Source organism: Onychostruthus taczanowskii, unplaced genomic scaffold (genome assembly GCF_017590055.1).
Source record: "Onychostruthus taczanowskii isolate IOZ18803 unplaced genomic scaffold, ASM1759005v1 scaffold109, whole genome shotgun sequence".
Taxonomy (NCBI): domain Eukaryota; kingdom Metazoa; phylum Chordata; class Aves; order Passeriformes; family Passeridae; genus Onychostruthus; species Onychostruthus taczanowskii.
Genome location: NW_024497519.1, coordinates 116,511 through 141,140, shown reverse-complemented (window position 1 = coordinate 141,140; position 24,630 = coordinate 116,511). Strand labels below are relative to the sequence as shown.

The following is a 24,630-nucleotide window of genomic DNA, read 5'->3' as shown; positions in this document are numbered from 1 at the left end:
GAGTGCCTGTTCCCAGATGAAAACTTGTCCCATTGCTTGCTGAGAGACAGACACAGAAGAGAGTCCTTGGTGTACTAGCTGAGCAATCGTGGCAGTGGGGACACATCCTACTCTTCTGCTTTTTGAAAACTGTAGTACCACTTTCTCCATGAGTAACACATGCAACTTGGGCCAAGAAGTATTTGAGAAAAATCCTGCAGAGAAGAACTGGGGTTTGAGGGTTGTCGAAATGCTCAACAGGAGTCGGCAATGAGCACTCACAGCCCAGAGCCAAACGTGTCCTGGGCTGCATCCAAAGCAGGGTGGGCAGCAGGGCCAGGGAGGGGATTCTGCCCCTCTGCTCTGCTCTGCTGAGACCCCACCTGCAGGGCTGCATCAGCTCTGGTGCTCCCATCTTCAGAAGGACAGGAAAACATCAGAGCAAATTGAGAGGAGACCATGAGGTTAATAAGGGGACTAAATTGGCCTAAGAAGACAGGCTGAGAAATTTGGGGCTGTTCTGACTGGAAAAGGGCAGGTTGCACAGCAGCCTTCCACCATCTGACAGGAGCCTACAGAGATGCTGGAGAGGGACTCTTCATCAGGAACTGTAGTGATTGGACAAGTTGGAATGGCTTTAAACTGAAAGGGAATAGGTTTAGATTAGCTATAACAAAGAAATTATTTTCAATGAAGGTGGAGAGTAACTGAACAGCTTGTCCAGAGAAATTGTGGATGCCCCATTCCTGGCAGTATTCAAAACCAGGCTGAGATCTTGAGTAACATGGTTTAGTGAGAAGTGTCTCTGCCTACAGCAAGGAGGGTTGAGTCTGGATGATTATTATGGTCACTTCCAAACCAAAAAAAAAAAGGACAGTCATCCTCTAGCACCTAAGACAGAGAACCTTTCAGGGATCTATAACTATTTAGTAACAGTTGGGAAAAGTTAGAAAAAAACTCCATAATTATTAATGTAGTTTGGAATACATGAATTGAAATACCAGTGTCTTTTCTAGCTGAAGACTGCTCCACTTGTCAAAAACAAGGTAGTGCACACCTCAGGATCATTTCCTTCTATGTATTTGATGTTTCAAAACCCGTCTTTTTAATTTAAATTAAAAATTTAAAATTAGTATTTAATAGTATTTAATTTAAATTGTGGTGTTACCAGGCATTATCATTGCAATTAATAAGTAAATATAATATAGTTAAATTGTTGTTATCTATTGATATTATTGTTTAAAAAATGCCTTTTCAGGGCCTCTTAAAATATATTTCACAGAATCTCAGAAAGACTATTCTGAGAAGGAATTTCTCAGATTTCTGATCTAATCCTCTGCTCAAGTAGAGTCACTTGGAGCCAATTTCTCAGACCAGGTTCAGGTGGCTTTTGAATATCTCCAAAGACTGAGAGTCCACAATGCCTCTGGGCAGTCTAATCTAGTGGTCTGTCACCCTCACTGTGGCAAAGTGTTGCTTAGAGGGAACCTCCTGAGTTGATGCTTGTGCCCATTGCCTCTTGCTCTGAGACTGAGCATGATGCCTTTGGTTTTAGCTTTTATATTTTTCAGATTCTGTGCAACTTTAGTGTGTGGGTCTTCATTTAAGGGGACAATAAGCTCTCTTCACAGAATAGGTACACAAAACAGTTACTTCTATAGCTGGGGACCCAAGGACAGCCAATCCAGATCCCAGCCCAAGAGCATAAACAATGGTGGACTGAAGAGAGAAAAACAAGGATGGAACTTCATGGGCTAAAGCTGTAGTTGGACAATTATCGCCAATATGCTAATGGACCAAAATTTATAAAAGTGTGAGACCCTGTGTCCAGTCCATTTTGTGACCTGTTTGGGGTTCACTGGGGGTGATAATGTGTCCTAGAATACCATTTACCTTCCTCATGGCAAGGGGACGTTGCTGGCTTACATTCAACTTGGTGTCCATCAGGGCTGCGGCTTTCCAGCTCGTTGTCACATTTGCCACATTTGTGCTTCAACATAGTTTAACCATTGATTTGCCAGTGATGGCACAGACTATCACACTGTGGTTATGAACCAAATATTGGATGTACCACAATACTGACAGTTAATAAAGGAATCATGTATTTTAAATTTCACAAAAATGCTGAGACTACATCTAGGTCTACAGTCTGCCAAAGTACATTGTAACTGTGGTATGGCTTAACTAAAAGTAAGAGACAAATTGATCTTCATTAATAATTGTTTTCATTGGAGAGAAATTTATACCTAACATTACAGACAGAATTTGATAGAAGAAAAACACTTTAAATATCTTAAAAAATCACTTTGTATGATGATTGTAGGGTTTAATTGAAATTTTTAAAAAATATACACATACCAATGGTTATCAAATGTACAGTGTAAATATCAGTAAGATTTTTTGAGTAAACGTTTTAGTCAGAAGCTCAATGTTCAGCTCATGTCAGCCAGCTTTTACTTCTACACCAGAATTAGCTGTGCACAGCTGTCATTGCAGCAAATGGTGGAAAATAAGTGATGTTAGAATACAGAATCTTCTTCTGTGTTTAATATTTTTATTTTGGAATGAGACATGTTGCATTCTGAAAATATCTGTTTCTTTCTATAGACTGTAAAATGAACCTGCCATGACTAGTTCACATGCTTATTTCCACAGGCAGACATTGTAAATCCTGGCCCTGGTGCCCAATCTAAATTGGCCATCATGTTGAGCCTTAACTGTTATTTCAGTTCTCTTATGTATAGTGTATCATTTTCACTAAATTCAACACTTAAAATTCAAAAAGAGCCTGAAGAAATAGACAACCTTGGAAAAACACACAAAATCAAAAGATTTGGATGCTTTCAAATGGAAAATTTCCTTTCCGTCTTATCATACAGTGACTCAAAAATCAGGCATGCTAGTAACTCTCAATTTTCATAGCCTTCTAGCAAAAATTGCTGATCATTGATACACAGCTACAATTGCTGAGCTTCCAGACTAATGCTGAAATACAGCTATGAGAGTTCATTGCAATTTGAAGGGATCAGGGCAACGAGAGAGAGCTTCTCTGAGTGAGATTTGCACCACTTCAACAATCCTATTTCCAGTACATTTTACTGAATAGTTCTTCATGTAGTGGAAGAGGATGCCATTCATACATCGGACATATTTCACTTCCCTCAACCCCACTCCCGAGTCATGGCTTTATACAGGTGGGTAATAGGCCCTATTCTCCATATTACTGATTAAATTGTTTGTGACAACATTTCTAAATGCTTATTCTTTCAATAAATATATTTTCTGAAAGATGGTAAAAAATGTGTTTTGCTCTCTCTCCAGTAACAGTAAAAACTGTACATATATAACCTATATTTGCTTATTTTAATAATTTCTAACTATGCTTACTTATAAAAGCAGATGTCAATGTAATGTATTTGGTGAAATATTTTGAAAAATCTTCACTGAAGTCCATCTGATTATCCAGTCCTTTTATTTGCAGTACTAACCACCTGGATTTCCTGTATTATTCCTGCATGTGAGCAGTCTATTGTACAGGCTTTTGCTGCCAAAAAGCAATCACTTTAATCAGAGTATTCTGAGCCCACAAAAGTCCATGACAACTCTGTCTCTTGGAAATGTCCACTGAGCACAACAACAAAGCACATCACTTTTTACTTCCAAATAAGGCAGAACTTTGTTTTTTCCTCTGACATGTCTTGCCATGGCAAGAATTAATTGCAAACATATACAAAATTGTGTGCTATATTTAGTCTTAAAACAGTTTTTGTCTTGCCTCTATATGTCTTTATACTGCTACCTTAGCAGAACTTTTTTTCATTTGCACATATAAATTGATATCAATCACCATGTCAATTTTTAAAGAATATATACACTCATACTACTACTTCAGTTTTGGTTTTTTTTTTCATTTTTATCTTTCTACTATTACAACATGGCTTAGGTTAAAATCAGTTGTACATATTTCACTCCCTTAAGATGCATAAGTCATAATTCCTACACTTCATTACTTCAGAATTAAGTAGATTTTAAAAAACACTAATAAATTACATTCAGTATGACCATAAATTTGTATGACAGTACAATTTGTTCTGTAGGAGAAAAAAAAATCTAGCCTTCCTCAAACTCAACAAACAATTAATTTTCCTTCTACAAATCAATTATATATTTAGTATATCTGCAGCAGTTGATAAGTGACAGGTTTGAGTCTCACTTAAACTCTAATACAAGTTTTATTAAAACTCTCAGGTTTTACATCAGAACAACTTTTCAAATACTTGAATATGAAGTCTGATATATATTCTCAAACATTCAGGTATTTTTAAGATGAATGCTATCTTCTCTGCATTTGGCATAATGTTATTTCCAGTGGTACACTCCCTTATAAATATTGTATTTCTCCATGACCAGGACACAATAAAATATATTCATCTAAATTAACTCAGTAGTGGATACTATGTATTCTGGGAACAACAAGTTGAGAACCAAACCCCCTTGTTCTGCATATAGACAGGTTCTATCTTGTTTCTAATTCCTCCACAATCAACTGTTTCACATGGTGATGGTTATGGAGAAATTTCTTTTTAATACAAACACATGAAGACTTTAGATTGGAATTATATTCCAGTGCTATGTGTTTTTTGCTAATTTCGCATCAATAATTTTTCATCCTTTGCATTGATATCTCTATCAAACAGAAGCTAATTTTGCTCACTTGAAAGAGACTTCCCTGCCTATTTCCCTGCCTGTTGACCATATTTCATTCATTACTATGAATAACCATGTCACCTATTTTTATCTCCCACAGGATCAGACATAATTTTCCCTTTTTTGAATGTATTCTGCTTTTTCTCAGGCTGCCATTCAGACTTGGCACAATCATCTATACACATGTATACTATTTTTTCACCTATTTCCTACAAATTTTCATATCTGTAATGTCCACTAAAAGGACTAGTAATAGCTAGCCTGTTATTCTGCTGAAATATACTCTTCTAAAACAAGCATTATCCTGAGTGGGCTTTTCTTTCTGTTTCTGAACATCTGTAGTTTCTTGTCTTATTGCAGGGTTAATTTTGCTCTGTGTTTTTTTTACATATTTGACACTTTTAACATATTGATTCCTAGACAAGGCTTTTAAATGCAGTAACAATAAAAAATAATTGATCGTTTTATCAATGAGCCCAGCGCCACCCACACTCTGCCTTAAAAATATAATTTGAATTGTGATTGATGCACTTGCAGTCTTGTGGGAGGAAGAAGTATACGTTATAGAGATGAGATCCTTGTTTTCCCTGAATTCAAGTCTATTCTTAGATTAAATAGAAATATTATTTACATACCCTGAAAAGTGTGTGGAAGGCAAGCAGGCAGCTCAACTCTTTGAAACAAGATCTAGCTCTGGTGGTAAGAACGTTGTAAGATTCAACAACAAATTGTTATTGCTACTAAAAACAAGACCAAAATATTTTTGAGGAATCGTTTCTGCTTGAGATGCTAGCAGGCTGGAAGTGTGCTGATGGTAACATACCATACGAAACAAAAAATGGTGACGACTAGGCTCGTCAACCTAACACCAAACCCCCCTTTAAAAATATGGAAATTTTGATAGATTATTTATTCAAAAGACAATGTGATAGAATTAATAGAAGTCTGCATCAATAATCTTTAAAAGAATGATTTTTTCTTCCATAGTCTATCACAGGCATATCAACATGCTCATCCAAAAAATGCAGAAAGATATAAGCAACTATGGCTAAATGTTCTGTCACTTATGTCTGACAAAAATCAATGCATTATTAACTAAAAAGATCCTCCTACTCTGAAAAAGCTGCATTTACAGTAATCACCTGTTTCGTGAGTATTTAATTCACCAAATAGCTCAACATTTTCTGTACTTATATATGTCTGTCATCATTAGACACATTTCTCTTACATGCTTATTTGATCCTCTTGAGTTCTTTGTTCATTAATTTCCATGGGAAGTCCTTCTAGTCAATAGAAACATTTATGAAGTCTTAAAGGATATCTGTGACATACCTGTAAATCTTTCTGCATATTGGAGCCTTTAGTACTCATGGCATTTAGAAATGGCCTGTGATCCTTGCCTGAAATGCACACCTGCAGTATTGCTTCCACAATATTGGAATCAGATTCCCTAGCTGATCTTTTTCATTGTGATATGAGTTCCCCTAGGGCTTCGTGGTAGTGTACACACCCTCATTTTAAAACAGTCATTCAATTAAGGATTTCTAAGCAGGAGGTAGTAGTTTCATCATCAAAAAAATTTCATCATGTTGCCTTTTATTACTGCTCACAGAAGGGAAGGTTAGACCGCATTTCTTTTTCGCTTGTTCAGGAAGATTTTCCTCTGAAATATACCCAAAGCAGAACCCTAAATCCATCTAGACAACACTAAAAAATTAACTGTGTACATAAGTCATAATTGTATTCCTTGCTTGTTACATTTTAATGTATAGATTTCCTACTATGTTGCAAAGGTTAATAGGGTTTGTGGGTTTTTTTTGGAGAAACAAAGCTTTTTGTAGGTTAATGAACTAGTTGATAACGAGTGATAATGTAAATATCCATTACACATTATCAGATACAACGAAGATTTTTATTTGATCTTGTGACATTGAAGATATCAAGTATTAATGAGATTTATCAGGCCGGCTCAAAAATTAAATTCCCAAGGGTTATGTTCGACTTATGGGACTTAGCACTCCTTAACATCAATTCTTATACATTTATCAACTTCAGTTAAAGCTGCAATAAAAACACTGTTCCATTTTCAGAATAAATGGCTGAGTAACTTCATGATGAAACAGTCTGCATTATGAAATGAATGGAGCTATCCTATTTGACTTAAATACTGTGACACATTAAATGGCTTTAATGCACTTGTTCAGACTAATTCTGATAAAGGACTCCATCATTTTTTTTGCAAAAAAAAAGTGTCACTGGAACCTTTATATTAACAGATAATAAATACAAACATCAGCCTCAAAATGCATCTGCAGATATTCCTTTCAGTATGTAAAAGGTTAGCACTGTTATTTTATTGTGTTTTGGCAAAAGATAGTCTTTAAAGGACAGAATGCTACGGTTATGATGTTAACATCATCACTTGCAGCAGCCTCCCTTGCTTTTCCTCGTACCTTTCAACAGTTTTGAGACCTCATCTAAGGTAATAATGTAAAATAGGGCTTTGTTTCATTATGTGTGGGTCATAAAAATAAAAAAAATAAAATCTTTTTTCTCCTTAATCAGAAGTATTTCAGTTGTGTCCTCTAGTCTTGGTGTCTAATATACCAGCATCAACTTCTACTGCTGCAAATGAAAACAATTCCCAAGCTGCTGGCATGACAAAAATATCACAGACTTTCCATAGGACCAAAAAATCTTCATCCATTTAACCCATAAACATCACATAATTTTCATCAAAGCTTTCAAGCTAACTCAGAAGGTTTGTGAGGGGCTTCAAGACTCTATTTCTTAGAGCAAGCCATTTGTGATTGCATATTAAAAATCTGTCATGATGGATATGGTCTACAGTGCAGTAAAGTCAAAAGAGAGAATATTGTTCATTTCAGTGGGCTCTGAGACAAAAAAACATTGACACTGGAGACAGCAGCTATTAGTTCATTTTCTCTTGTCAATACATAGCTAAGTGGCTTTCCTTGCACTGAACTCTTTTCTATTTGCTTCACAAATATGTTAGTGATTACTCTTTAAAGATAATTTTAAAAACATCATATATTAGCCTGGTAGGATAACTGCCTACAAAGTATTTTCACCTACAAAACATAAGTTATTGACCTATATTACCCAGTGCACAATTTATTTGCTTCAGTCAAAAGGCTTTGTGTCCATCAATGGAATAACATTAATTTAAGGAAAAAATTAGTCTTGTGCCAGTATTTTTTTTTTTCCTTTTCTCGGTCTGGAACAAAATGCCATATGTATAATAGTATGTATAATCCAGCAGGACTTTCAATTCATAACACTGGAAGGTAGTTTTTCATGGAAACCACTTCAGCAAAGGGAAAAATACAGATTCAATTTATTGAAACATAGAGGACTTGATTCTTACTAAATATAAATTGCTGTAACTTCTTGGACATCAGTGGGCATATCCTGAACAGTAATTTATTGGAGCTATTGCAGTTTACTCAAAACAATAATCTGACCTCTTATGTCTTCAATTTCATGGTGTTTTATAATGGATAAAATGTGTTAGACATGCACTGTCTTTGCCCTTGAAGATGATTTGATCTGAAAGGGCAGGAGAGTAGATAATATAAATTGACAGAATCATCTACCTTGATCTGGGGTTTGTTTTATTTCATGTTTGTTTGGCTTTTACACTGCTAACTTTAAAATCAGTAGCAAAATTCCCATTTACTTCAGTAGCTTGCCCAAAGTGCATCTACAATAGGAAAAAAACATATAACACTTCTTGATTAGTATCTCCCTACAGTATGGTCAGAGGAGGATAAATTTCCCTAACACTGCATTGGCAGGTGGATAGATGAAAGCCTGGCGTAGCATGACAGGTGCACAGCACTGTTGGTGATGGACACCTTAATTTCTGTAAACTCTCTACCTGCAGACCTCACTGACAGCCATTCTAACACCATGTTAGACAATTTCCTATTCTGTACTTCAGAGTTTTACATGGCCCAGCTGCAACTGCATCATGGCAATCGAAGTGGTGTGCTCACTGTATTTGCTCACAACACAAAGCTATCTTTAATACCATGGTAGTCCCTAGAATTAGAACACCTTCACCTTAGGCTGTTAAGAAAGTCCGATTTCATCAACAGTCACTCAAAAGTAAAGCTAATGATTCCAGGCTCAACAACATGCTTTCTGCTTTCTGGAAGCTCTTCCCAATTTTGTACCTTTGCCAGACAACGGTTTCTCTGAAATACTGCTTTCAAACCTTACATATATTTTCAAGAGGCAAAAGTGATGTGTGCTATTTTGCAGCCATTTCAAACCCTTAGACAAGTGCTACTTATTTTCATTTTATGCCTATCTGCAACACTCTTTTAGGTCTCGCTCATTTCTCTGTAGGTAGTCATTTGTCTCCTCTATTGCATCATTTTGAAACTGCAGACCTCTCTAGGCACTGGACTGTGTTTGGTGAAAGCAATAAAGACTCCAATTACCTATATGTTTCTCTGCTGAAGGTGAACTTTTGAACTACAAATATAGAGCAAATTTTCTGCACTTTATTTTGCAGAAGAAACTACAGGCCAATTTCATTTCTCAGCCATACTTCAGCCTATTGATATCATTCCAGAATAACAAAGACATGGAGGAAATGTTCAGAAATTGTTAGCATTATAAGATACATTTAAGTGCATGGCTAAAACTTTAGATTAATAGAATATATTATGGAGTAGGTATAACTAAAATTATTTATTTTTCTTAAACTGTTTATAGCATTTGTAAGATTACTGTGAAAATTTGATACTTAAAAAAAATCAGTCTTTAAATTTGTCTAAAATATTTTTTTTGTCTTTAATCAGGTTATCAAAACTTTAGATAAAAATCTTCTCCTTTGTTTTATTTATGTTTCCTATACGTGAATTTATAGTTGGTCCAGCTTTCAAGAAAGGTATACATATTCTCTCAAAATGAAAGTAGAATTTACCTTATTTGCAAGAAAAATAAGTACTTGATAAAAATATGAGAGTCCTACTCTCAGAGAGTAATTTAAGTACTTAGTAAGAATCATGCAGTCTGCTGGATGAAGATGAGAAATTTGTCACCAATAAGAAAAGTGACTAACTAATATTCCTTTAATTAAAATTAATCCTTAATGAAATCTTGCAGTAGAGTACAGCACAGTATATGCATGGTTTCCTAGAAAAATGAACAATATTGCTCCATTTCTGAGATATGTCTTAGATACAATGGGACTTCCCATATCTGACACAACATATGACACTAGGAAGAGTCAAAAAATTTAATGAATGTGTGAAAACCTTATGCTCACTCCAAAAAAATGTAAAAAATAAATCTTTTTATTCCTACTCCTTGGAATGGTATTTTTGATTTCGTAAGGCTGCACTAAGTGCAGTTTCATATTCATTGCTGGTTCAGTTTTCAATTAACAAAAAGGGAGATAATAGACTAGGACAGTACATGGTAGAATTAACTGGGAAGTACTGCTTGTAACAGTCAGCACTATTTTTGTAGTGTTCTTGTCAGCAAATACGCCTGCTGAAGGTTAACCTACACAAATGAGCCAAGCTCCCTCCAGCTGACTGTAATTCTATGTCTTATTAAAACCAATGGGGCTGTGTTGATTTTCATTATCTGAGGCTGGTCCACTGTCTTCCTACTATAGCAAATTGGTTATTTAACAGAGCACTGAGGTTTAGATGTCCGTAGCTGCACTCATTAATTCTCAAAATAGCTCAAAGTAATTTGCTAAAACCTAAGGCTTGTGGGAAAAATGAAATTATGTGCTCCTTGTGATTATATACTTCTACAGTTTGCATGATAAATATCAGTAAGAAAATCTTGTCCCAATTTCACTGCAAGTGTTAATCTCGGTAAAGGATTTTCAGCAACAACTTTCTCATTGTTTGTTTTTTTCTGAATAGAAGCAGAAAATTAAAGGCTACAGATCAATTAACATCACTGTTGTTTGCTGCCCATTCATTTGCAATTTATTTGTAAATGAATATTTTTTTGCATCCACATGTTCTGTTAATAAAACTCCAGCACCATTTCCATTGTAAAGTCTGCAGCTGTCTACTGATGCCTTGAGATAGTAGTTTTAACTGATTATTGTTCATAGTATGCTAGGAAAACATTAAACTGGTTGGCTCTTATTTTTTTCCCCCTACTCTTCAGGAAAAAGGAAACAACTAAGTAAGTTTTGCTGTCTTTTACATTAATCTTGCATAGCACTGTTAGAATGTAACAGCTAAAATAGAATAGACCAAAACTCAAAATGTCATTTAGCTATTCAAATGTGTAGAACTGAATAAGCCTATGACAACTGGAGAACTACAAAGAGAGAGTCTACGTAACTAGGCAATCATCTTCTGCTGTATATGCCCCATGAGCACCATTGATAACAATCTGTTTCCTGGCATTGACCTTTAATGCTTCTTAAAGGTACTGTTTCACAGGAAGAAAAATGAATGTAGCAGTATCATTACAATCACATGTCTTTTCATGTGGAGCTTCTGAATGAATACTGTGTTCTTAAACTTTAAACAAACAGATGCCTGTATCTCAACTCTTACTAAAGACCACCGAGTAGCTCCCAGAGAGCTGATGTTTGACTCTAGGGCTGATGGCATGGGATGAGACAGAATCAGTACCTCAGGTTTCATCAAGCACAAATAGAACTGGCTATATAGAAAATATATAAAAATATAGATTTTTATAACCTTCTCCAGTAGCTTAGGGTACAGACCACAGCTAAACCTTGTGTGTCTGCACAGAGATCAAGAAGTTCTCAGCATCAAGAACTAATGTTTAAAAAAAAAAAAAAGAGAATGGTTCAAGGTTTATGCAAACATATAGCATATTAAATAACTCTCTTTTCAGGTTTTTTATTCCACACAGGCAATTAGTGAGCTAGGTGTTCACACACTGACTTTTTCCTCATTACCTTGCTTTTGTGGACAAGCCCTTTCTGAACTGAGCCGCAGAAACACAGATGTGCATTTGGATAATCTCCAAGATCAAATCATTCCAGGCACAGTAGGAGAGCAGGAGTCTTTAAATGCAATATATCTCAAATGGCAAGAACATCAAAATAAAGATTATAAAAAGGATTGCATTCCACCAAATGGTTCAGCAAGACTTCCAACAGGAAACCCAAGGGAATATCAGGAGGCAAAGAAGGTATATGATCCTCAGCAGTGCATCTTTGTTGTAAAACATTCATAGGTGTTATCTGTGCAAGAGGTTTATAAAATATCTAAATCATGTACACCATTATAATGGGAAGTTTTATGATGCCAGGAAGCCCCAGTCGGTACATGTGTTTGCTCTGTTTTACTGGGGCTTTGTCTAAGGAGCAGCATTTATCCCTTTTAAGCTTATTATGAATTTGCTGTATTTGCTGTATTGGTTTAAGGTTTTTTCAGATAAAATCTCAAGAGGTTTCTTACTAGCTCTGGTTTACCTTCTGATGTGAAAACAGTGAAATTTGTGCCACATGTATCCCAATAGACATGTTCAAAGAGAAAAGGTTTAAGCTTGGAAAGAAGAAGGATAAGCTAGTAAAGAAGAGAATATAGGCTAAAATGGAGAATGAAGTGGAAGTCAAGACAGAAAAGAGGTTCATTTGAGGACTAGGAAATATTACTGTCTGCAAATGAGGAATGAATTAAAGAGACAGAGAAGTGTACTAAAAATCTAGGTCCTACCCTGAAGCAAGCATGTTAAGTTATACAAGGCACAGAGGGCAAGGTTAACTGCTCTGGTGCATGGCTGATTGGCAAGAATAAACTCACAAAAAGCCTGTTTCTTTTTTCTGCCAGAATTAGGTGCACTCTTGCATTATGACTTGCATACAGGGAAGCAGAAAGAGTAGGTAATCCATTTCCTGCTTGATGTCAGTTATAGTGTGATTGAACCTTTTCCCAGAAAACTTGATAATGTTTTGTCTTGATGCCAGTTAAGATGTTTCTTGACATATCTTCACCCTAGTTGACATTTCTCTATCTCACTGAAGTCCATCCTTATTGAAAGATAAGAAAGAGAGTAATAACTTGAATAAAGTCATTTTTGCACAGCAGAAATCATCCTTGCAATGATTAAATAAGTATTTTTAATTAAAGAGATTTGTCAATTTCTTTGTTCCACTACCCTTTATAGCACCTGCTCAGCACTTAGTATTTCATGAAATTCCACTATGATCATTGTCTTTTTATTTTTGTATCAAATTAATTGTTAAACTAAAGCTTTAAGTTTAAAAATTGGAGTATTTAATTTTATAAATAACATTGTTTAGTCACTTACTTCAGCCTGATCTTGAAAATGCCATCTTAATAACTTTTTCTAAGTGTCTGTTAAATGTGATTTTCCCCACTGTTCTTTGTCTGTTTTCAAATGAGCCTTTCTTTGCAAGTAATTAAAGAAAAAAAAAACAACAAACAAAAACCCAACTTCACATTTGTTCTGTTTTGAATTCAAGTATTTGTCTCTGACCTTTGCTAAAACTTGTAAAATCACAAGGAGATAAGCATGAAAGAAATCATGTGCTGTTCAAGTACTTAAAGTCCAGAGAAATGCACTGAAGTAGAAAGGGGATTAAGAGAGGAAGGAGGGTGAGGCCAAGCCATACTGTGTTGGTACAAGAAGGATTAGCAGGCAGACTGAACCAGGAGAGAAATTAGCAGTGCTTATTTCAGGTTAGACAGTCATAGGACGTGCAGAGATAGAACAAGATTTCAGCAGTGGAGAGGTAGCACAAAGAGAAAACAGGTACAATGCATGAAGAAGTATAGCTTTGTGTTGGAGCTGGAGCTGGAGAACAGCAAAAAAACAGAGGGGAGAACAAGATATACTAGTTAAATGCAGAAAAGGCATGAACTGGGGGAGGGCAGGAGGGGCGAAAAAAAGAAGTTTCAGAAAACTGGTGCCTTAGGTTTTAGAACTTTGTGGTAGTGAAGCAAATTTTTCTGGCAAGTGTAAAATGTGAATGAACATTTTGGAAGAATTTAGAAGTTAATGAGCAAATATAGATCTACTTATTTGCTATCATTCATGCAGATAATAAGAAGAACATTAGTGTCTGTGGTCGTAGTTGTTCACCTTTTCAGATAGAGTATTGAAGTGTAGAGTTAGAAGGAATTTTTTGGGGTGAAAGGGGTAGCCCAGAGATTTGTATCACTTGTTTTTATTCTGCTTTCTCTCTCGCTTTCTCTCTCTCTCCATAGAGGGAGCTGGGTGTTCCATCACAGGAGAGGAAATCAGCGTGTGTGGACAGCCAGCTCTGGGAACAAGCCGGCTCTGCTTGACCCGCTGTCATGCGGATCCCCATGCTGCTCTACCTTTCCCTGCTGCTGCTTCTGACCATGTTGGGCCAAGCTGGAGCTCAGTTCCCTCGACAGTGCGCAACTGTTGAGTCCCTGAGGAGCGGCATGTGCTGCCCAGACTATTTCCCTGTGTTTGGGCCCGGTACTGACCGGTGTGGTGTGTCCACGGGAAGGGGCCGGTGCGTGCAGGTGACTGTCGACTCGCGGCCCCACGGCCCCCAGTACATCCACGACGGGCGGGATGACCGTGAGCAGTGGCCCATCCGCTTCTTCAACCAAACCTGCCGCTGCAACGGGAACTTCTCCGGCTACAACTGCGGGTCCTGCCGGCCCGGCTGGACTGGACCTACCTGCAGCCAACAGATCAACATAGGTAAGAACATCAGAAATGTCACATGGAAATTGCTCATTGTCAGTGCTTGCTTCTAAAGGTACCTAATGGATTTGTTCTCTTTAAGGTACAAAATGTCCATTGTATTTATATAGCATTTTAGTATGTTGCTAAAGGGGTTATTAAGGCAGGAGCTAGAGGAGCTGTTCAGCATGTGTATAAATTACCTATACTTACTATCCATTAAAAGGAAGGAAAGAAACCTGTAGTCAATGCATCAAAATCCTTTAAAGAATAGAGCACCTATATTGAAAAAAAAAAGGTACTCTTTGGACTTGAGAGTAAAACATGCATGCAGGCATGCACATTTGTTTGTGACCATATTTGGGAATAATATGTACCTCAACATGTTTAATACCTTGTGACTATTTTAGCTGTTCTTTTCATTCCAAGTCCATTAATACAATTCTAAACTATGTACCTGGTCTGGTATATTTTTACTGTCCCTGCTGCTGTCATTATCTCTAAAAACATTAGTCATGACTGTGGACAGCTCAAATGAATCAGTGCAGGGTGTGGTAAGCCCTTCTTCAGTACTCCAGTTTCAGTTAAGTCCAGCATATTGCTAAACAATCCTTTAATTTTTTTTTAATTGTTATGAAATCCTTGCAGGACTGAAAAAATATTGAATATTATAGGGAAATTTAAAAATACAAGCAGGCCTGGGGACAGATCCTTGTTCTCATCTGAAAAACACCTGAATGGACAAGATTTCAATCTTTATTTTTAAATTTATACATTTTTAACTTCAAAGATGTTACTGAAATCATGTAAAATCCATAATCTCCCCCAAAATGAGCAATGGATTCTGTTGATGTTAAACAAGAGGTCTCTATCACAAATATGCAGTGTTTCTTTCTGCAGAAACAGAAATCAGCACTGACATTTTCACCAGATAAGAGAACATTCCATGGATGTAAGAGCATGTCCCAGAAAGGGTTAACAAATCACCACTTACCAAATCAAAATTTTAACAACAATTCCTTAATCATAAGTTATTGATGGCTATGGGAAGAATATTTGATTTTTTTTTCCTTCTTTGAGCTTCAAGAACTAAACTAGAAAGGAGAAAGTATCATTTGTGAATTGGGCATGCTAAGCCAGATTGCACTCTCTGATATTTTGGCCTATTGTATTTTACAATGATAACAACTCTGAAGAATAATCAAGAGACAAATGTTACACACAAAGTTAATGTAAAACTAGAGACAGGCAAACAGCAGTTTTAGGTGATTTTCTAGAATGTACAACAGCACTTTCAACTTTTCTCACATTAAATCCTTTACAATGCATTAAAATGCCAAATAAATCAGATACATCATGCATGATAACATGAGTTTAAAAAAGTGTAAATTAGTTTCCCATTATGCTCTAAGTTTCCACATTGAGGTCACCTCTTTTGCCCATTCACAGAACCATAGGCCCCATTTGCTCAGATTTTAGAAATAACTACTGGATTACTGTTGGTACAGCCATACTAAATTGCTGTAAAATGCACTTTGGTGTCTTCATATCTTCTCAGTTCATGACTAACTCTAATAATATTCGATTTTTTTTTTTTTTGTTGTGGTTCAGGCATATAGTTTAAAAATGAAAATGTTAAGATGCCTATGTAAATCAAAATTAGATGGACAATTATAGCTCTCTATTTGAAGCACTACAAAAAACATCACAAATCAACCAACCAACCAAGCAAAGAAAAACAAGCAAAACTAAAACCCCATCAATTTAGTGATGAGGTTCAGTTCATGTCAGTTCAGTTCTGCAAAACAAAAAAGTATGTTTCAGGATACACAATCCTTGGATGAAATTCGTGTTTCAGGAAAGACTTTATTTAAATTTCCCAGATGCTAAAATATCCCTCACTGAATTTTTTTTTTTTTAAGTGAAACTCAATTCAGTTTTATTCTTCATATAGATTCATGTTAAAGATCTGTTGTTTCTTGTATGAACATAATCGATCACTAATTTGGCCAATGAGTTATGGATTTTTACAGTGTTTTTTATAATGACAATAAGTATATATTGAATAACAATTGTGAGAACTTCTATCTTTATCTTAGTCCAGACTTAGCCAGAGATTTTCTCAGACCAGGTGGAAGAAGGACTGAGGTGATCTGAACTCAGTTCTTCATGCTGAAACACTGCTATTTCAACAAGTCAGTTTTCCTGTTTATTTCACTCTCTATGTGTGGACAATGGCATTTTTTTCATTATTTTGAGATATACTGCTAAAAACGACTAATATGTAGCAATTGTTAATCATGTCAGGTTAAAGAGATAAAATAAGAGAGAATCTGAGATTAAAGTGATACTGTACTGCATGGAATTCCTAATAATTCACTGGTAAATCTGCCATTTTTCCTACAAAGGTTCAAGAATAAAAAAATTAATTCCTCATTCAATTGCCAAACAGAGAGTTTCTGATTATTATAAATTAGTTTATAGTGTTTATTTCTTGTAGAGTACTACCACAGGAAACCTTAAACATATTGGATGAAGTTTGGAAAAGTTTGTATGACAAAGAATGGTCTTTGTCTTTCCTCTAGCGGGATAGAAAAATAATCTATAATAGTACTCCTGCAAGTAATAAAATTGCAAGGATTGGAGCTTTCTTTTAATTTATTTCAGATTTTATCAAAATAAATAACATTATATATTTATGCTCAGTGAGTTTCCCCTATAAAAAAGGGTGAATACCTGAAGAAAAAGGGACTTACCCAGAATTATCAGGAACACAATAAACAAGTACTCTGAGATCAGACTTCAGTGTCTAGTACTTTGGTAACTTGCTTCTTCTGTATTACCACAGTCAGAAGGAATCTTTTGGACCTAAGTGCAGAAGAAAGGAACCGCTTTGTGAATGCCTTACACCAAGCCAAGGTGACAGTCCATCCTGACATCGTTATTTCCACACGAAGACGTGAAGAAATTTTTGGACCAGATGGCAACACACCTCAGTTCGAGAATATCTCCATTTATAACTACTTTGTGTGGTCTCATTATTATTCTGTCAGGAAGACTTTCCTTGGTGCAGGGCAGCAGAGTTTTGGAGTTGATTTCTCTCATGAGGGACCCGCTTTTGTCACATGGCATAGATACCATCTATTGCAGCTTGAAAGAGACATGCAGGTGAAGTTCCTCTAAATGTTTACTGGTATTCGTGCTATGTTTTGTACAGTTGAAAAACTTCACTCCGTATTAAAATAGGGAAAAATGGCAGCAGCTTTCCCTACATGTTGAATTGATTCTGCTTCAATTTCAGTAACTCATTTGGTATACAAAATTAATAGAGTGCATTTAGGCTTCAGACTGTCACTTTTATAGAGATGTTTAAATATAATATTTTAATCAAAGCAATAGAAAATGTAAAATTTCCATAAAAATCTCATGAAAAAAAAAAAAAAAAAAAAAAAAAAAAAAAAAAAAAAGATGTATTCTAGATATAAGACATTTTGTTGGACCAACAATGTTATTTTCAGTGGTGCTTTTAATCTCATGGCCATTATTCTTGAATAACATTAGCCAAAGCAGCAGAAATTCTGAAGAAAGTGGTAGCAGAGATGGCTTAGATATTCAGAATCACATTTAGTTTGTGTAACTGGTTACAGAAACTAGTGTTTTGTTATACCCTGTTCCATAAATCAATGATTCTCTTTTTTTCCTTCTCTTATGCAGACCTATTCACAAAATGGGTATAGTATTTTATGAGCCATCATCCCTCCTAAAAAAGCAAGAATTAAATTTTCAAGGTCAGGACTAAATAGTGTCTGAAATCACTTCAGTGTTTCCACTAGCCTTAATTGCTTTACATCAGGCTGAGGCACAAACTCCCTTCCAAGATACACATTTGTCATCAGTGGCATTTCTCTAAGTGAAGGCCCTGAGAAGTTCTATCTTTAGATTTAATATATATTCCTATTTATGTCAGTAGACTTGATCATTAGTCAAAGTATTTTTCCCTCACTGACTCCAGAACTGTTCAACTCTAACCTGTACTAGAACCAAACTATGCCAATTGGAAAAGCCAGTACCCCTATTCTTTATATTTCCTTCATTTCCACAGTTGACCTAGTTATTATGTGCACTACAAAGACTGGTTTTGCTGACAGGCCATTAAAATATTTGGAAAATGGGGCCTCAGTGTTAATTTATGTTTCTGACTGAGTGCAATATGGTTTCATGGGAGAGGTACTGTCTTATTAGTGGGGAAGATCCATGATTCAGTTCAGCAGTACAGCTATCTGTTCTGCTGAGCAAAGATATCAATGTGAAAAACTACCAAAAGCTTCTACATGAATTTTACATAGAGTTCTTCTCTTCTGTAAGGCAGGATTCTGACTTTTACTGAGATGTATTTAGCTGTTTTTCAACATTCTTCTAGCAGTAAATATTATAGCTGTCTGTGTCAACACGTAGTAACACCGTATTTATGTGGATTAGAACATGCTACAGGACCCCACTTTTGGACTGCCCTACTGGAACTTTGCAACAGGACAAAATACATGTGATATCTGCTCAGATGACTTGATGGGAGCTAGAAGCAATTTTGATGTCTCTCTTATAAGCCAGAATTCAATCTTCTCTCAGTGGCGAGTGCTATGTGAAAATGTAGAAGATTACGAAACCTTGGGAACCATCTGTAACAGTAAGTATGAATGATAGAAGATATCTGGAGAGAAAATTCTATGAATAATAAATAAATGTAATACTCTACATTGCATTGACTTTTTCCAGCCAAAAGGTCTTGAACTGGTTTTTGAATATTCTTGATCCATGTTTCATCAGTCTGTTGAGATAATACATACTATAAGGAGCTTGTAGCAGAAGAAAGATTAAATGCTTTGCCTTCCCTTCTTATGCAGTACCAATTAATCTCTTGCACCATAAATAATATCTGGCAGTGTTATTTCTTAACTGAAGCTTAACTTTTCTTCTGACTCTCCACTTATCACATCCATGCCATTCTGCTCCTAAAATGGGAACACCCAACAAATCCCCATAATAACTATGCACACCATGTTTTAAGTGTGAGTAATACCACATTCTAACATGCCTACCCAAATTAATGTAATTTTTAAAATACCAGTATGTTTCTTCATAGAAGAATCGTCAAGGAAATATGGGGAAAATTAGGAATCCCCCAATATTGGATTAGTCATTTACATAATCTTTTTCCCAGCTATGCTATCAGACATCCTCAATAATGTTGGCCTAGGTCTCATCATGAAATCACATGAAAGTCTGTAGAAAATTTTCCTAAATCATATAGAGAACAAACTTCAGTAAGAAGCTTCTAGATGACTTTTTACATCCTGGAGCAGAGAATCCAGAACACAGGGCCCCATGAGAATTCTTTGCCTGACATAAGGGACTGATCAGTTCATTCAGTGTAAGTGCTATTTGTGAGGAATTTTTCTCCATGGTTCAGTCATGAGAGTGATTTGTTCTGTGGCCTACTGTTCTGGACCTTGTTTTCTCTCTTCTCTCCATTTCCAGGTACTGAGGGTGGTCCCATCCGAAGAAATCCTGCTGGAAATGTAGCACGACCTATGGTACAGCGTCTCCCAGAGCCTGAGGATGTTGCTCAGTGTTTGGAAGTTGGTGTATTTGACACTCCTCCTTTTTATTCCAATTCAACAGACAGTTTCCGTAACACAGTAGAAGGTAAACATGGCAAATAAAAATACCTGGAACAACTCCAAATAAGTCAGGGAGCAGACTTGCCACTTTTTCCTGTTGGAAGTATGAGTTTTGAGACAGGCTGTTGGACAAGAAGAACACATTGTTCTTAGCATTAAGTATTACCTCAGTATTAAGAGGAAATAAGAGCTATGTAAATTATTGTAAAATGTAAATAATGTAAAATGTGTAAAGGTCTCAAGAGTCTACTGCTGGTATACTAAGTAAAAAATAACCTCAGGTCCTTGGCACATACTTAGTAAGTTGCCTTTGTTGAAAACACAGTCCTTGCCTGTGGATTGATGCTGCTGCATCCCTAAATGAAGCAAACAAGGGCTTTTAGCAGTTATTCTTGTATCTGAATTAAAACAAAGAAAAGAAATCAAAATAAATTGAAAGCTGTGGTAGTACTTAGTACAATAGTATTTAAATCGTAATTGAACTCTGGGTACAGGATTTATTGCTAGACATGCTAGCCCTACTCTCTGGGACATAAAACTGTTCTTCTATAAGCTCTGCATGTTTAAAACTAAACCCTCCAACACCAGAACACACACACAGACACACACACAGACACACAACAGAAAAAAGAGCCTAAAGATTTGATTTACAGTGTTCAGAGGGCATCCTAACAACTTCTTCTATACCTTAATAATCCAGAGCTTTTAACAGGAAAAATTAAAAAGTGACAGTTCAAATTGCTGTCTATCAATACCTAGTTGTCCAAATATGGCTTTAAAAAATTAACTGTATGTATCCCTCCCTGGAACAATTGTCCAAAGCTTGAACACAGGAGTTTTCATGATGCTTCAGATCCTACCATCTGATTTGAGGGTTATGAGGTTTTGGGCACAAGAAAGGCTACACTCTACCTTCACTGAATAAAAAATAAACAACATCAGAGCACGTGAAGCTTTCCAATATGTGTTCCCAGTATGCATAGAAGTGATGTATGGAAACCTAACAGCTAGCTCATTAGAATAAATATCAAGATACACCTGATTTAGTAAGCAGTTAGAAAACTCATGAAACTATTTTAGTATGTGAAAGATATATAGGGGCTAAATATATACCTCTAGTTTCATGCTATGATGTTATTTGGCAATTTTTGTGGTAGAACCCAGCAGCTTTGCAGTCCACATTCCCAGCATTCTTTCATAAAGGCTATTTTAATCTGAAAATTATGTATTCCAGGAACATTTCCCAAATATCAGTAGGTAGAGAATTAACTACCCTTTTGTTTTAAGCAAAGCAACATAACAACATGAAAGCATTTCAGAGAAAAAAAAAAAGTATTAATCTGAGACTGCAGCTTCCAAATAAAATCTTCACTGGAATTTTGTTTTCTTCTTTGCATATTCAGGGTACAGTGATCCTTCAGGAAAATATGACCCAGCAGTTCGAAGTCTTCATAATTTGGCTCATCTATTTTTGAATGGGACAGGAGGGCAAACTCATTTATCACCAAATGACCCCATTTTTGTCCTCCTGCACACATTTACAGATGCTCTTTTTGATGAGTGGCTGAGACGGCATTCTGCAGGTAAGATGTTCTCATGGACAGAGGCACGATGGCTGGTTGTCAGTCTTTGTAGTCACAAAAACTCAACTCCTTCTTGTGGGACAGCAAGATGTCCCTAAATTTAGGAGAGAGGATTGGAATTTCAAGAGTTCGTACCACTAACAGTGACAAAGTAGCAACAAGCAAGCTCTCTTCCTCACCCCATCGACATCCAATTGCAGACCACTCTCTGTGCAGCGACCTCGTCTGACACAGCAGGCACAATTCAAGAGAACAGTATGTGGGAATACACTGTCTCCATAGAGCAAGGACATTGTAAACCCTGAAGACATTCCACCGTTGTGTGGAGTAAATAACTATTTTCTTCTTGTCAAAGGAAGGACAGATGCCATACACATTCATTTTCACCACCTCTATTATATACTACCAGCATTCAACAACCATCTCTGTATGCTTCTAAAGGATAGCTACCATTTCTGCCCTTGCTTTTTTAATTCCAGAAAAAGGTAATACAGGAGAAAGTGAAAAAGAGGGAGAAAGGAACAATAGAAGGAAGAATTTGAAAGGAATGAAGGGGAAAAAAAAAAAAAAAAAAAGGAAGGAGACTTACATCAGTGGACTAGGGGAGAATTTAATCTAACCCTTATGTCTATGCACCATGCAGCAACTGTATTCCTCCATACAATGCAGCAACTTTATTCTCTTAGGATAATCTATACTCCTCTTCCTTCTTCTACAGAAGACAGCTGTTGCTGCACAACTGAGATTTGTGCAGCTTCCACAACCCACCTCATTGAATTTTCTCACACCAGCTCTCAGAGAGCAATTGTATCCCCTTGTGGTTCTTACATGATCTATCACAAGGTTTAGGATCATCTTACCACAAAGTATTTTCTTTCTATTATGTTTTGGGTTTTGTTGTTGTTGTTGCTGGTTTGATTTGGTTTGGTTTGGGAATTTTCTGTTGTGTTTTGATTTTTATTTCATCTAATTTCCTTCTGATTTAGCATAATGTTGCAAAAAAAAAAAAATCCACTGGAATTTACATCAACTGCCCCCCTGTTCATCACTGCTACAGTCAGGCAAAGTAAAAACGCAGAAAAAAGTCTTTGACATATTTCTCCTTTTCCAAGTGAGAAGAAATAAAAAGCCCAACACAGGCAAATTTTTTTAAAAAATTTACTGGTGATTTCTATTGAAAACCAGAGATAACATTAGTGGCCTTGGTTTTGGACAGTATAGAGACACTACTTTATATCTGCCACAACAGGAAACAAATCCTTCTGGAACAACTGAAAAAGATTTCTGGGGTACTCAAAACCCTGAGTTGGAAAAAAAATGAAGTAGTGCAATTTATTTTGAATTTATCTACAGAAATGTGATTTGACTTTCAAATACAGATATTTCAACATACCCACTGGAGAATGCCCCTATTGGACATAACCGACAGTACAACATGGTTCCTTTCTGGCCTCCAGTAACCAATAATGAAATGTTTGTTACTGCACCAGAAAACCTGGGATACAGCTATGAAGTCGAGTGGCCAGGTAAACTGTGCAGCCTAGATACTGCCTCTCCTTTTTTTCCTTCATATCTTTGTCTCTTGAAATTTATTCAAATTTCACCAACAATATTTGCTGTCTTTGTAAAGGTCTTTGCCTCCTTTCCTGCCTTACTTTCCAAATGTTTGCTTGCGATTTGGTATAGATGCTGGTCAGAGACTGTCCCACCATGAAGTTCCCAGTACCCACCCTGATTTTACGAGAAGTTCTCATTTGGACCTTAACCTTGCAGAATGTCCTCATTCCTATGTCAAATAGGTTCATTAACTCACTAGAGAGAATACAAGTCCTCACAAACAAGGTGGCAGAAGAAAGGTCCAGAACAGATTTTAGAGTGAGGCAAGATAGACTAAATCTTCTTACATTTTTGAACAAGAATTATCAAACAAAATTTGAATTACTTCTACTCCCAACTCAGTGAACAATGACAAATGCTGAGTTCCAGTCTGAACTTCAGATATTTATCCATATCACTTGACTCTGCTTTTAATCTCTTTGCTTTTTGTTTTCCTACTTTTAGGTCGGGCTCTGCGTGTCACAGAGATGATAACTATTGCAATAGTGACTGCACTGGTTCTTGTTGCAATTATCTTTGCTGCTGCTGCATGTATCGTACGTGTCAAGAAAAATAAAGATGACTTGCACCAGCCTCTTCTTACTGACCAGTATCAGCACTACTCAGATGATTATGATGGCATACCAACACCAAGCCAGTCTGTTGTTTGAAGAGATGGCACTTTTTTTGCATCTGACTGAAACTGGGGATCTTTTTGCTTTATTTCATAAATGGTGGTCATCCACCTGCTTTAAAATAAAGAGCATAAACTGTCAGCTGTCTCAGTATGTTTCCTTCAGGTTTCACGTCCACTTTCATCATCACACCTAGGCATCAATAAGACCTCTTTGCAATGCTAATTCTGTGTTGATTATAACAGAACCTTTCAAGGTTACTTGCAGGACATTCCTATGCATATTTCTGTAAAATCTGGCAAACATTAGTTAACTTGCCAATAGCCAATGTCATCTGACTTCATCTAACCTTTATAGCCAGAATTCTTTTATGAGGTACTTTTGTGAAAAGGTCAAGTCTAGAACAGGACAGAAGGAGAATGCGAAATACAAGTAAACACCTTGGCTAGATGAGTAGAATGTGTTTCAAAATAGTCATCATGCCAGACAGAAAGTGACAATGGAATTCTGAGGAGAAGGGTATATTTGAAATCAACTTTATTCACAAAATCTAGTTCTGAACCAATTGCTGGTTTTAAGTGGATCTGTGAAAAGATATTCATTGTCAAAGCTTCTCCAATATTTGGAAACTTCAAACAGGTGTTCAAACACAGCTGCCTGCAAGAGCATTCAGTTGAAAGGACAGCTGACAGAAGCCTTTGCTTAATTTTTATTTCTATTTTTGACACTCACTCACTTCCTCTCTCCCACTATCCCCACTGCAGAGCATTCTCCCCAGCAATG

General features: G+C 36.3%; 1 protein-coding gene across 2 annotated transcripts; it reads left to right on the top strand.

Moving 5' to 3' along the window:
- The first annotated feature begins 13,283 nt into the window (after window positions 1-13,283).
- Window positions 13,284-23,985, top strand: TYRP1 (tyrosinase related protein 1). 2 transcript variants are annotated; one of them, XM_041419723.1, is made up of 8 exons: window positions 13,284-13,446; window positions 13,902-14,373; window positions 17,204-17,523; window positions 18,835-19,039; window positions 19,891-20,058; window positions 21,437-21,616; window positions 22,996-23,142; window positions 23,678-23,985. In XM_041419723.1, exons 2-8 carry the CDS (start codon window positions 13,992-13,994, stop codon window positions 23,881-23,883), a joined length of 1,608 nt encoding a protein of 535 aa, XP_041275657.1. In that variant the 5' UTR covers window positions 13,284-13,446; window positions 13,902-13,991; the 3' UTR covers window positions 23,884-23,985. The 2 variants fall into 2 exon arrangements, with proteins under 2 accessions (XP_041275657.1, XP_041275666.1); XM_041419732.1 differs by having other exon boundaries at window positions 13,379-13,426; window positions 23,678-23,968.
- Window positions 23,986-24,630: the final 645 nt, after the last annotated feature.

What these genes read in the sequence shown, in the direction of transcription:
- TYRP1 (XM_041419723.1), top strand. Translation starts at nt 13,992, where the DNA reads ATGCGGATCCCCATGCTGCTCTACCTTTCCCTGCTGCTGCTTCTGACC. An exon ending in AGCTTGAAAGAGACATGCAG is followed by an intron (nt 17,524 to 18,834) that starts GTGAAGTTCCTC and finishes TATGTGGATTAG; the next exon opens with AACATGCTACAGGACCCCAC. An exon ending in CTATGAAGTCGAGTGGCCAG is followed by an intron (nt 23,143 to 23,677) that starts GTAAACTGTGCA and finishes TCCTACTTTTAG; the next exon opens with GTCGGGCTCTGCGTGTCACA.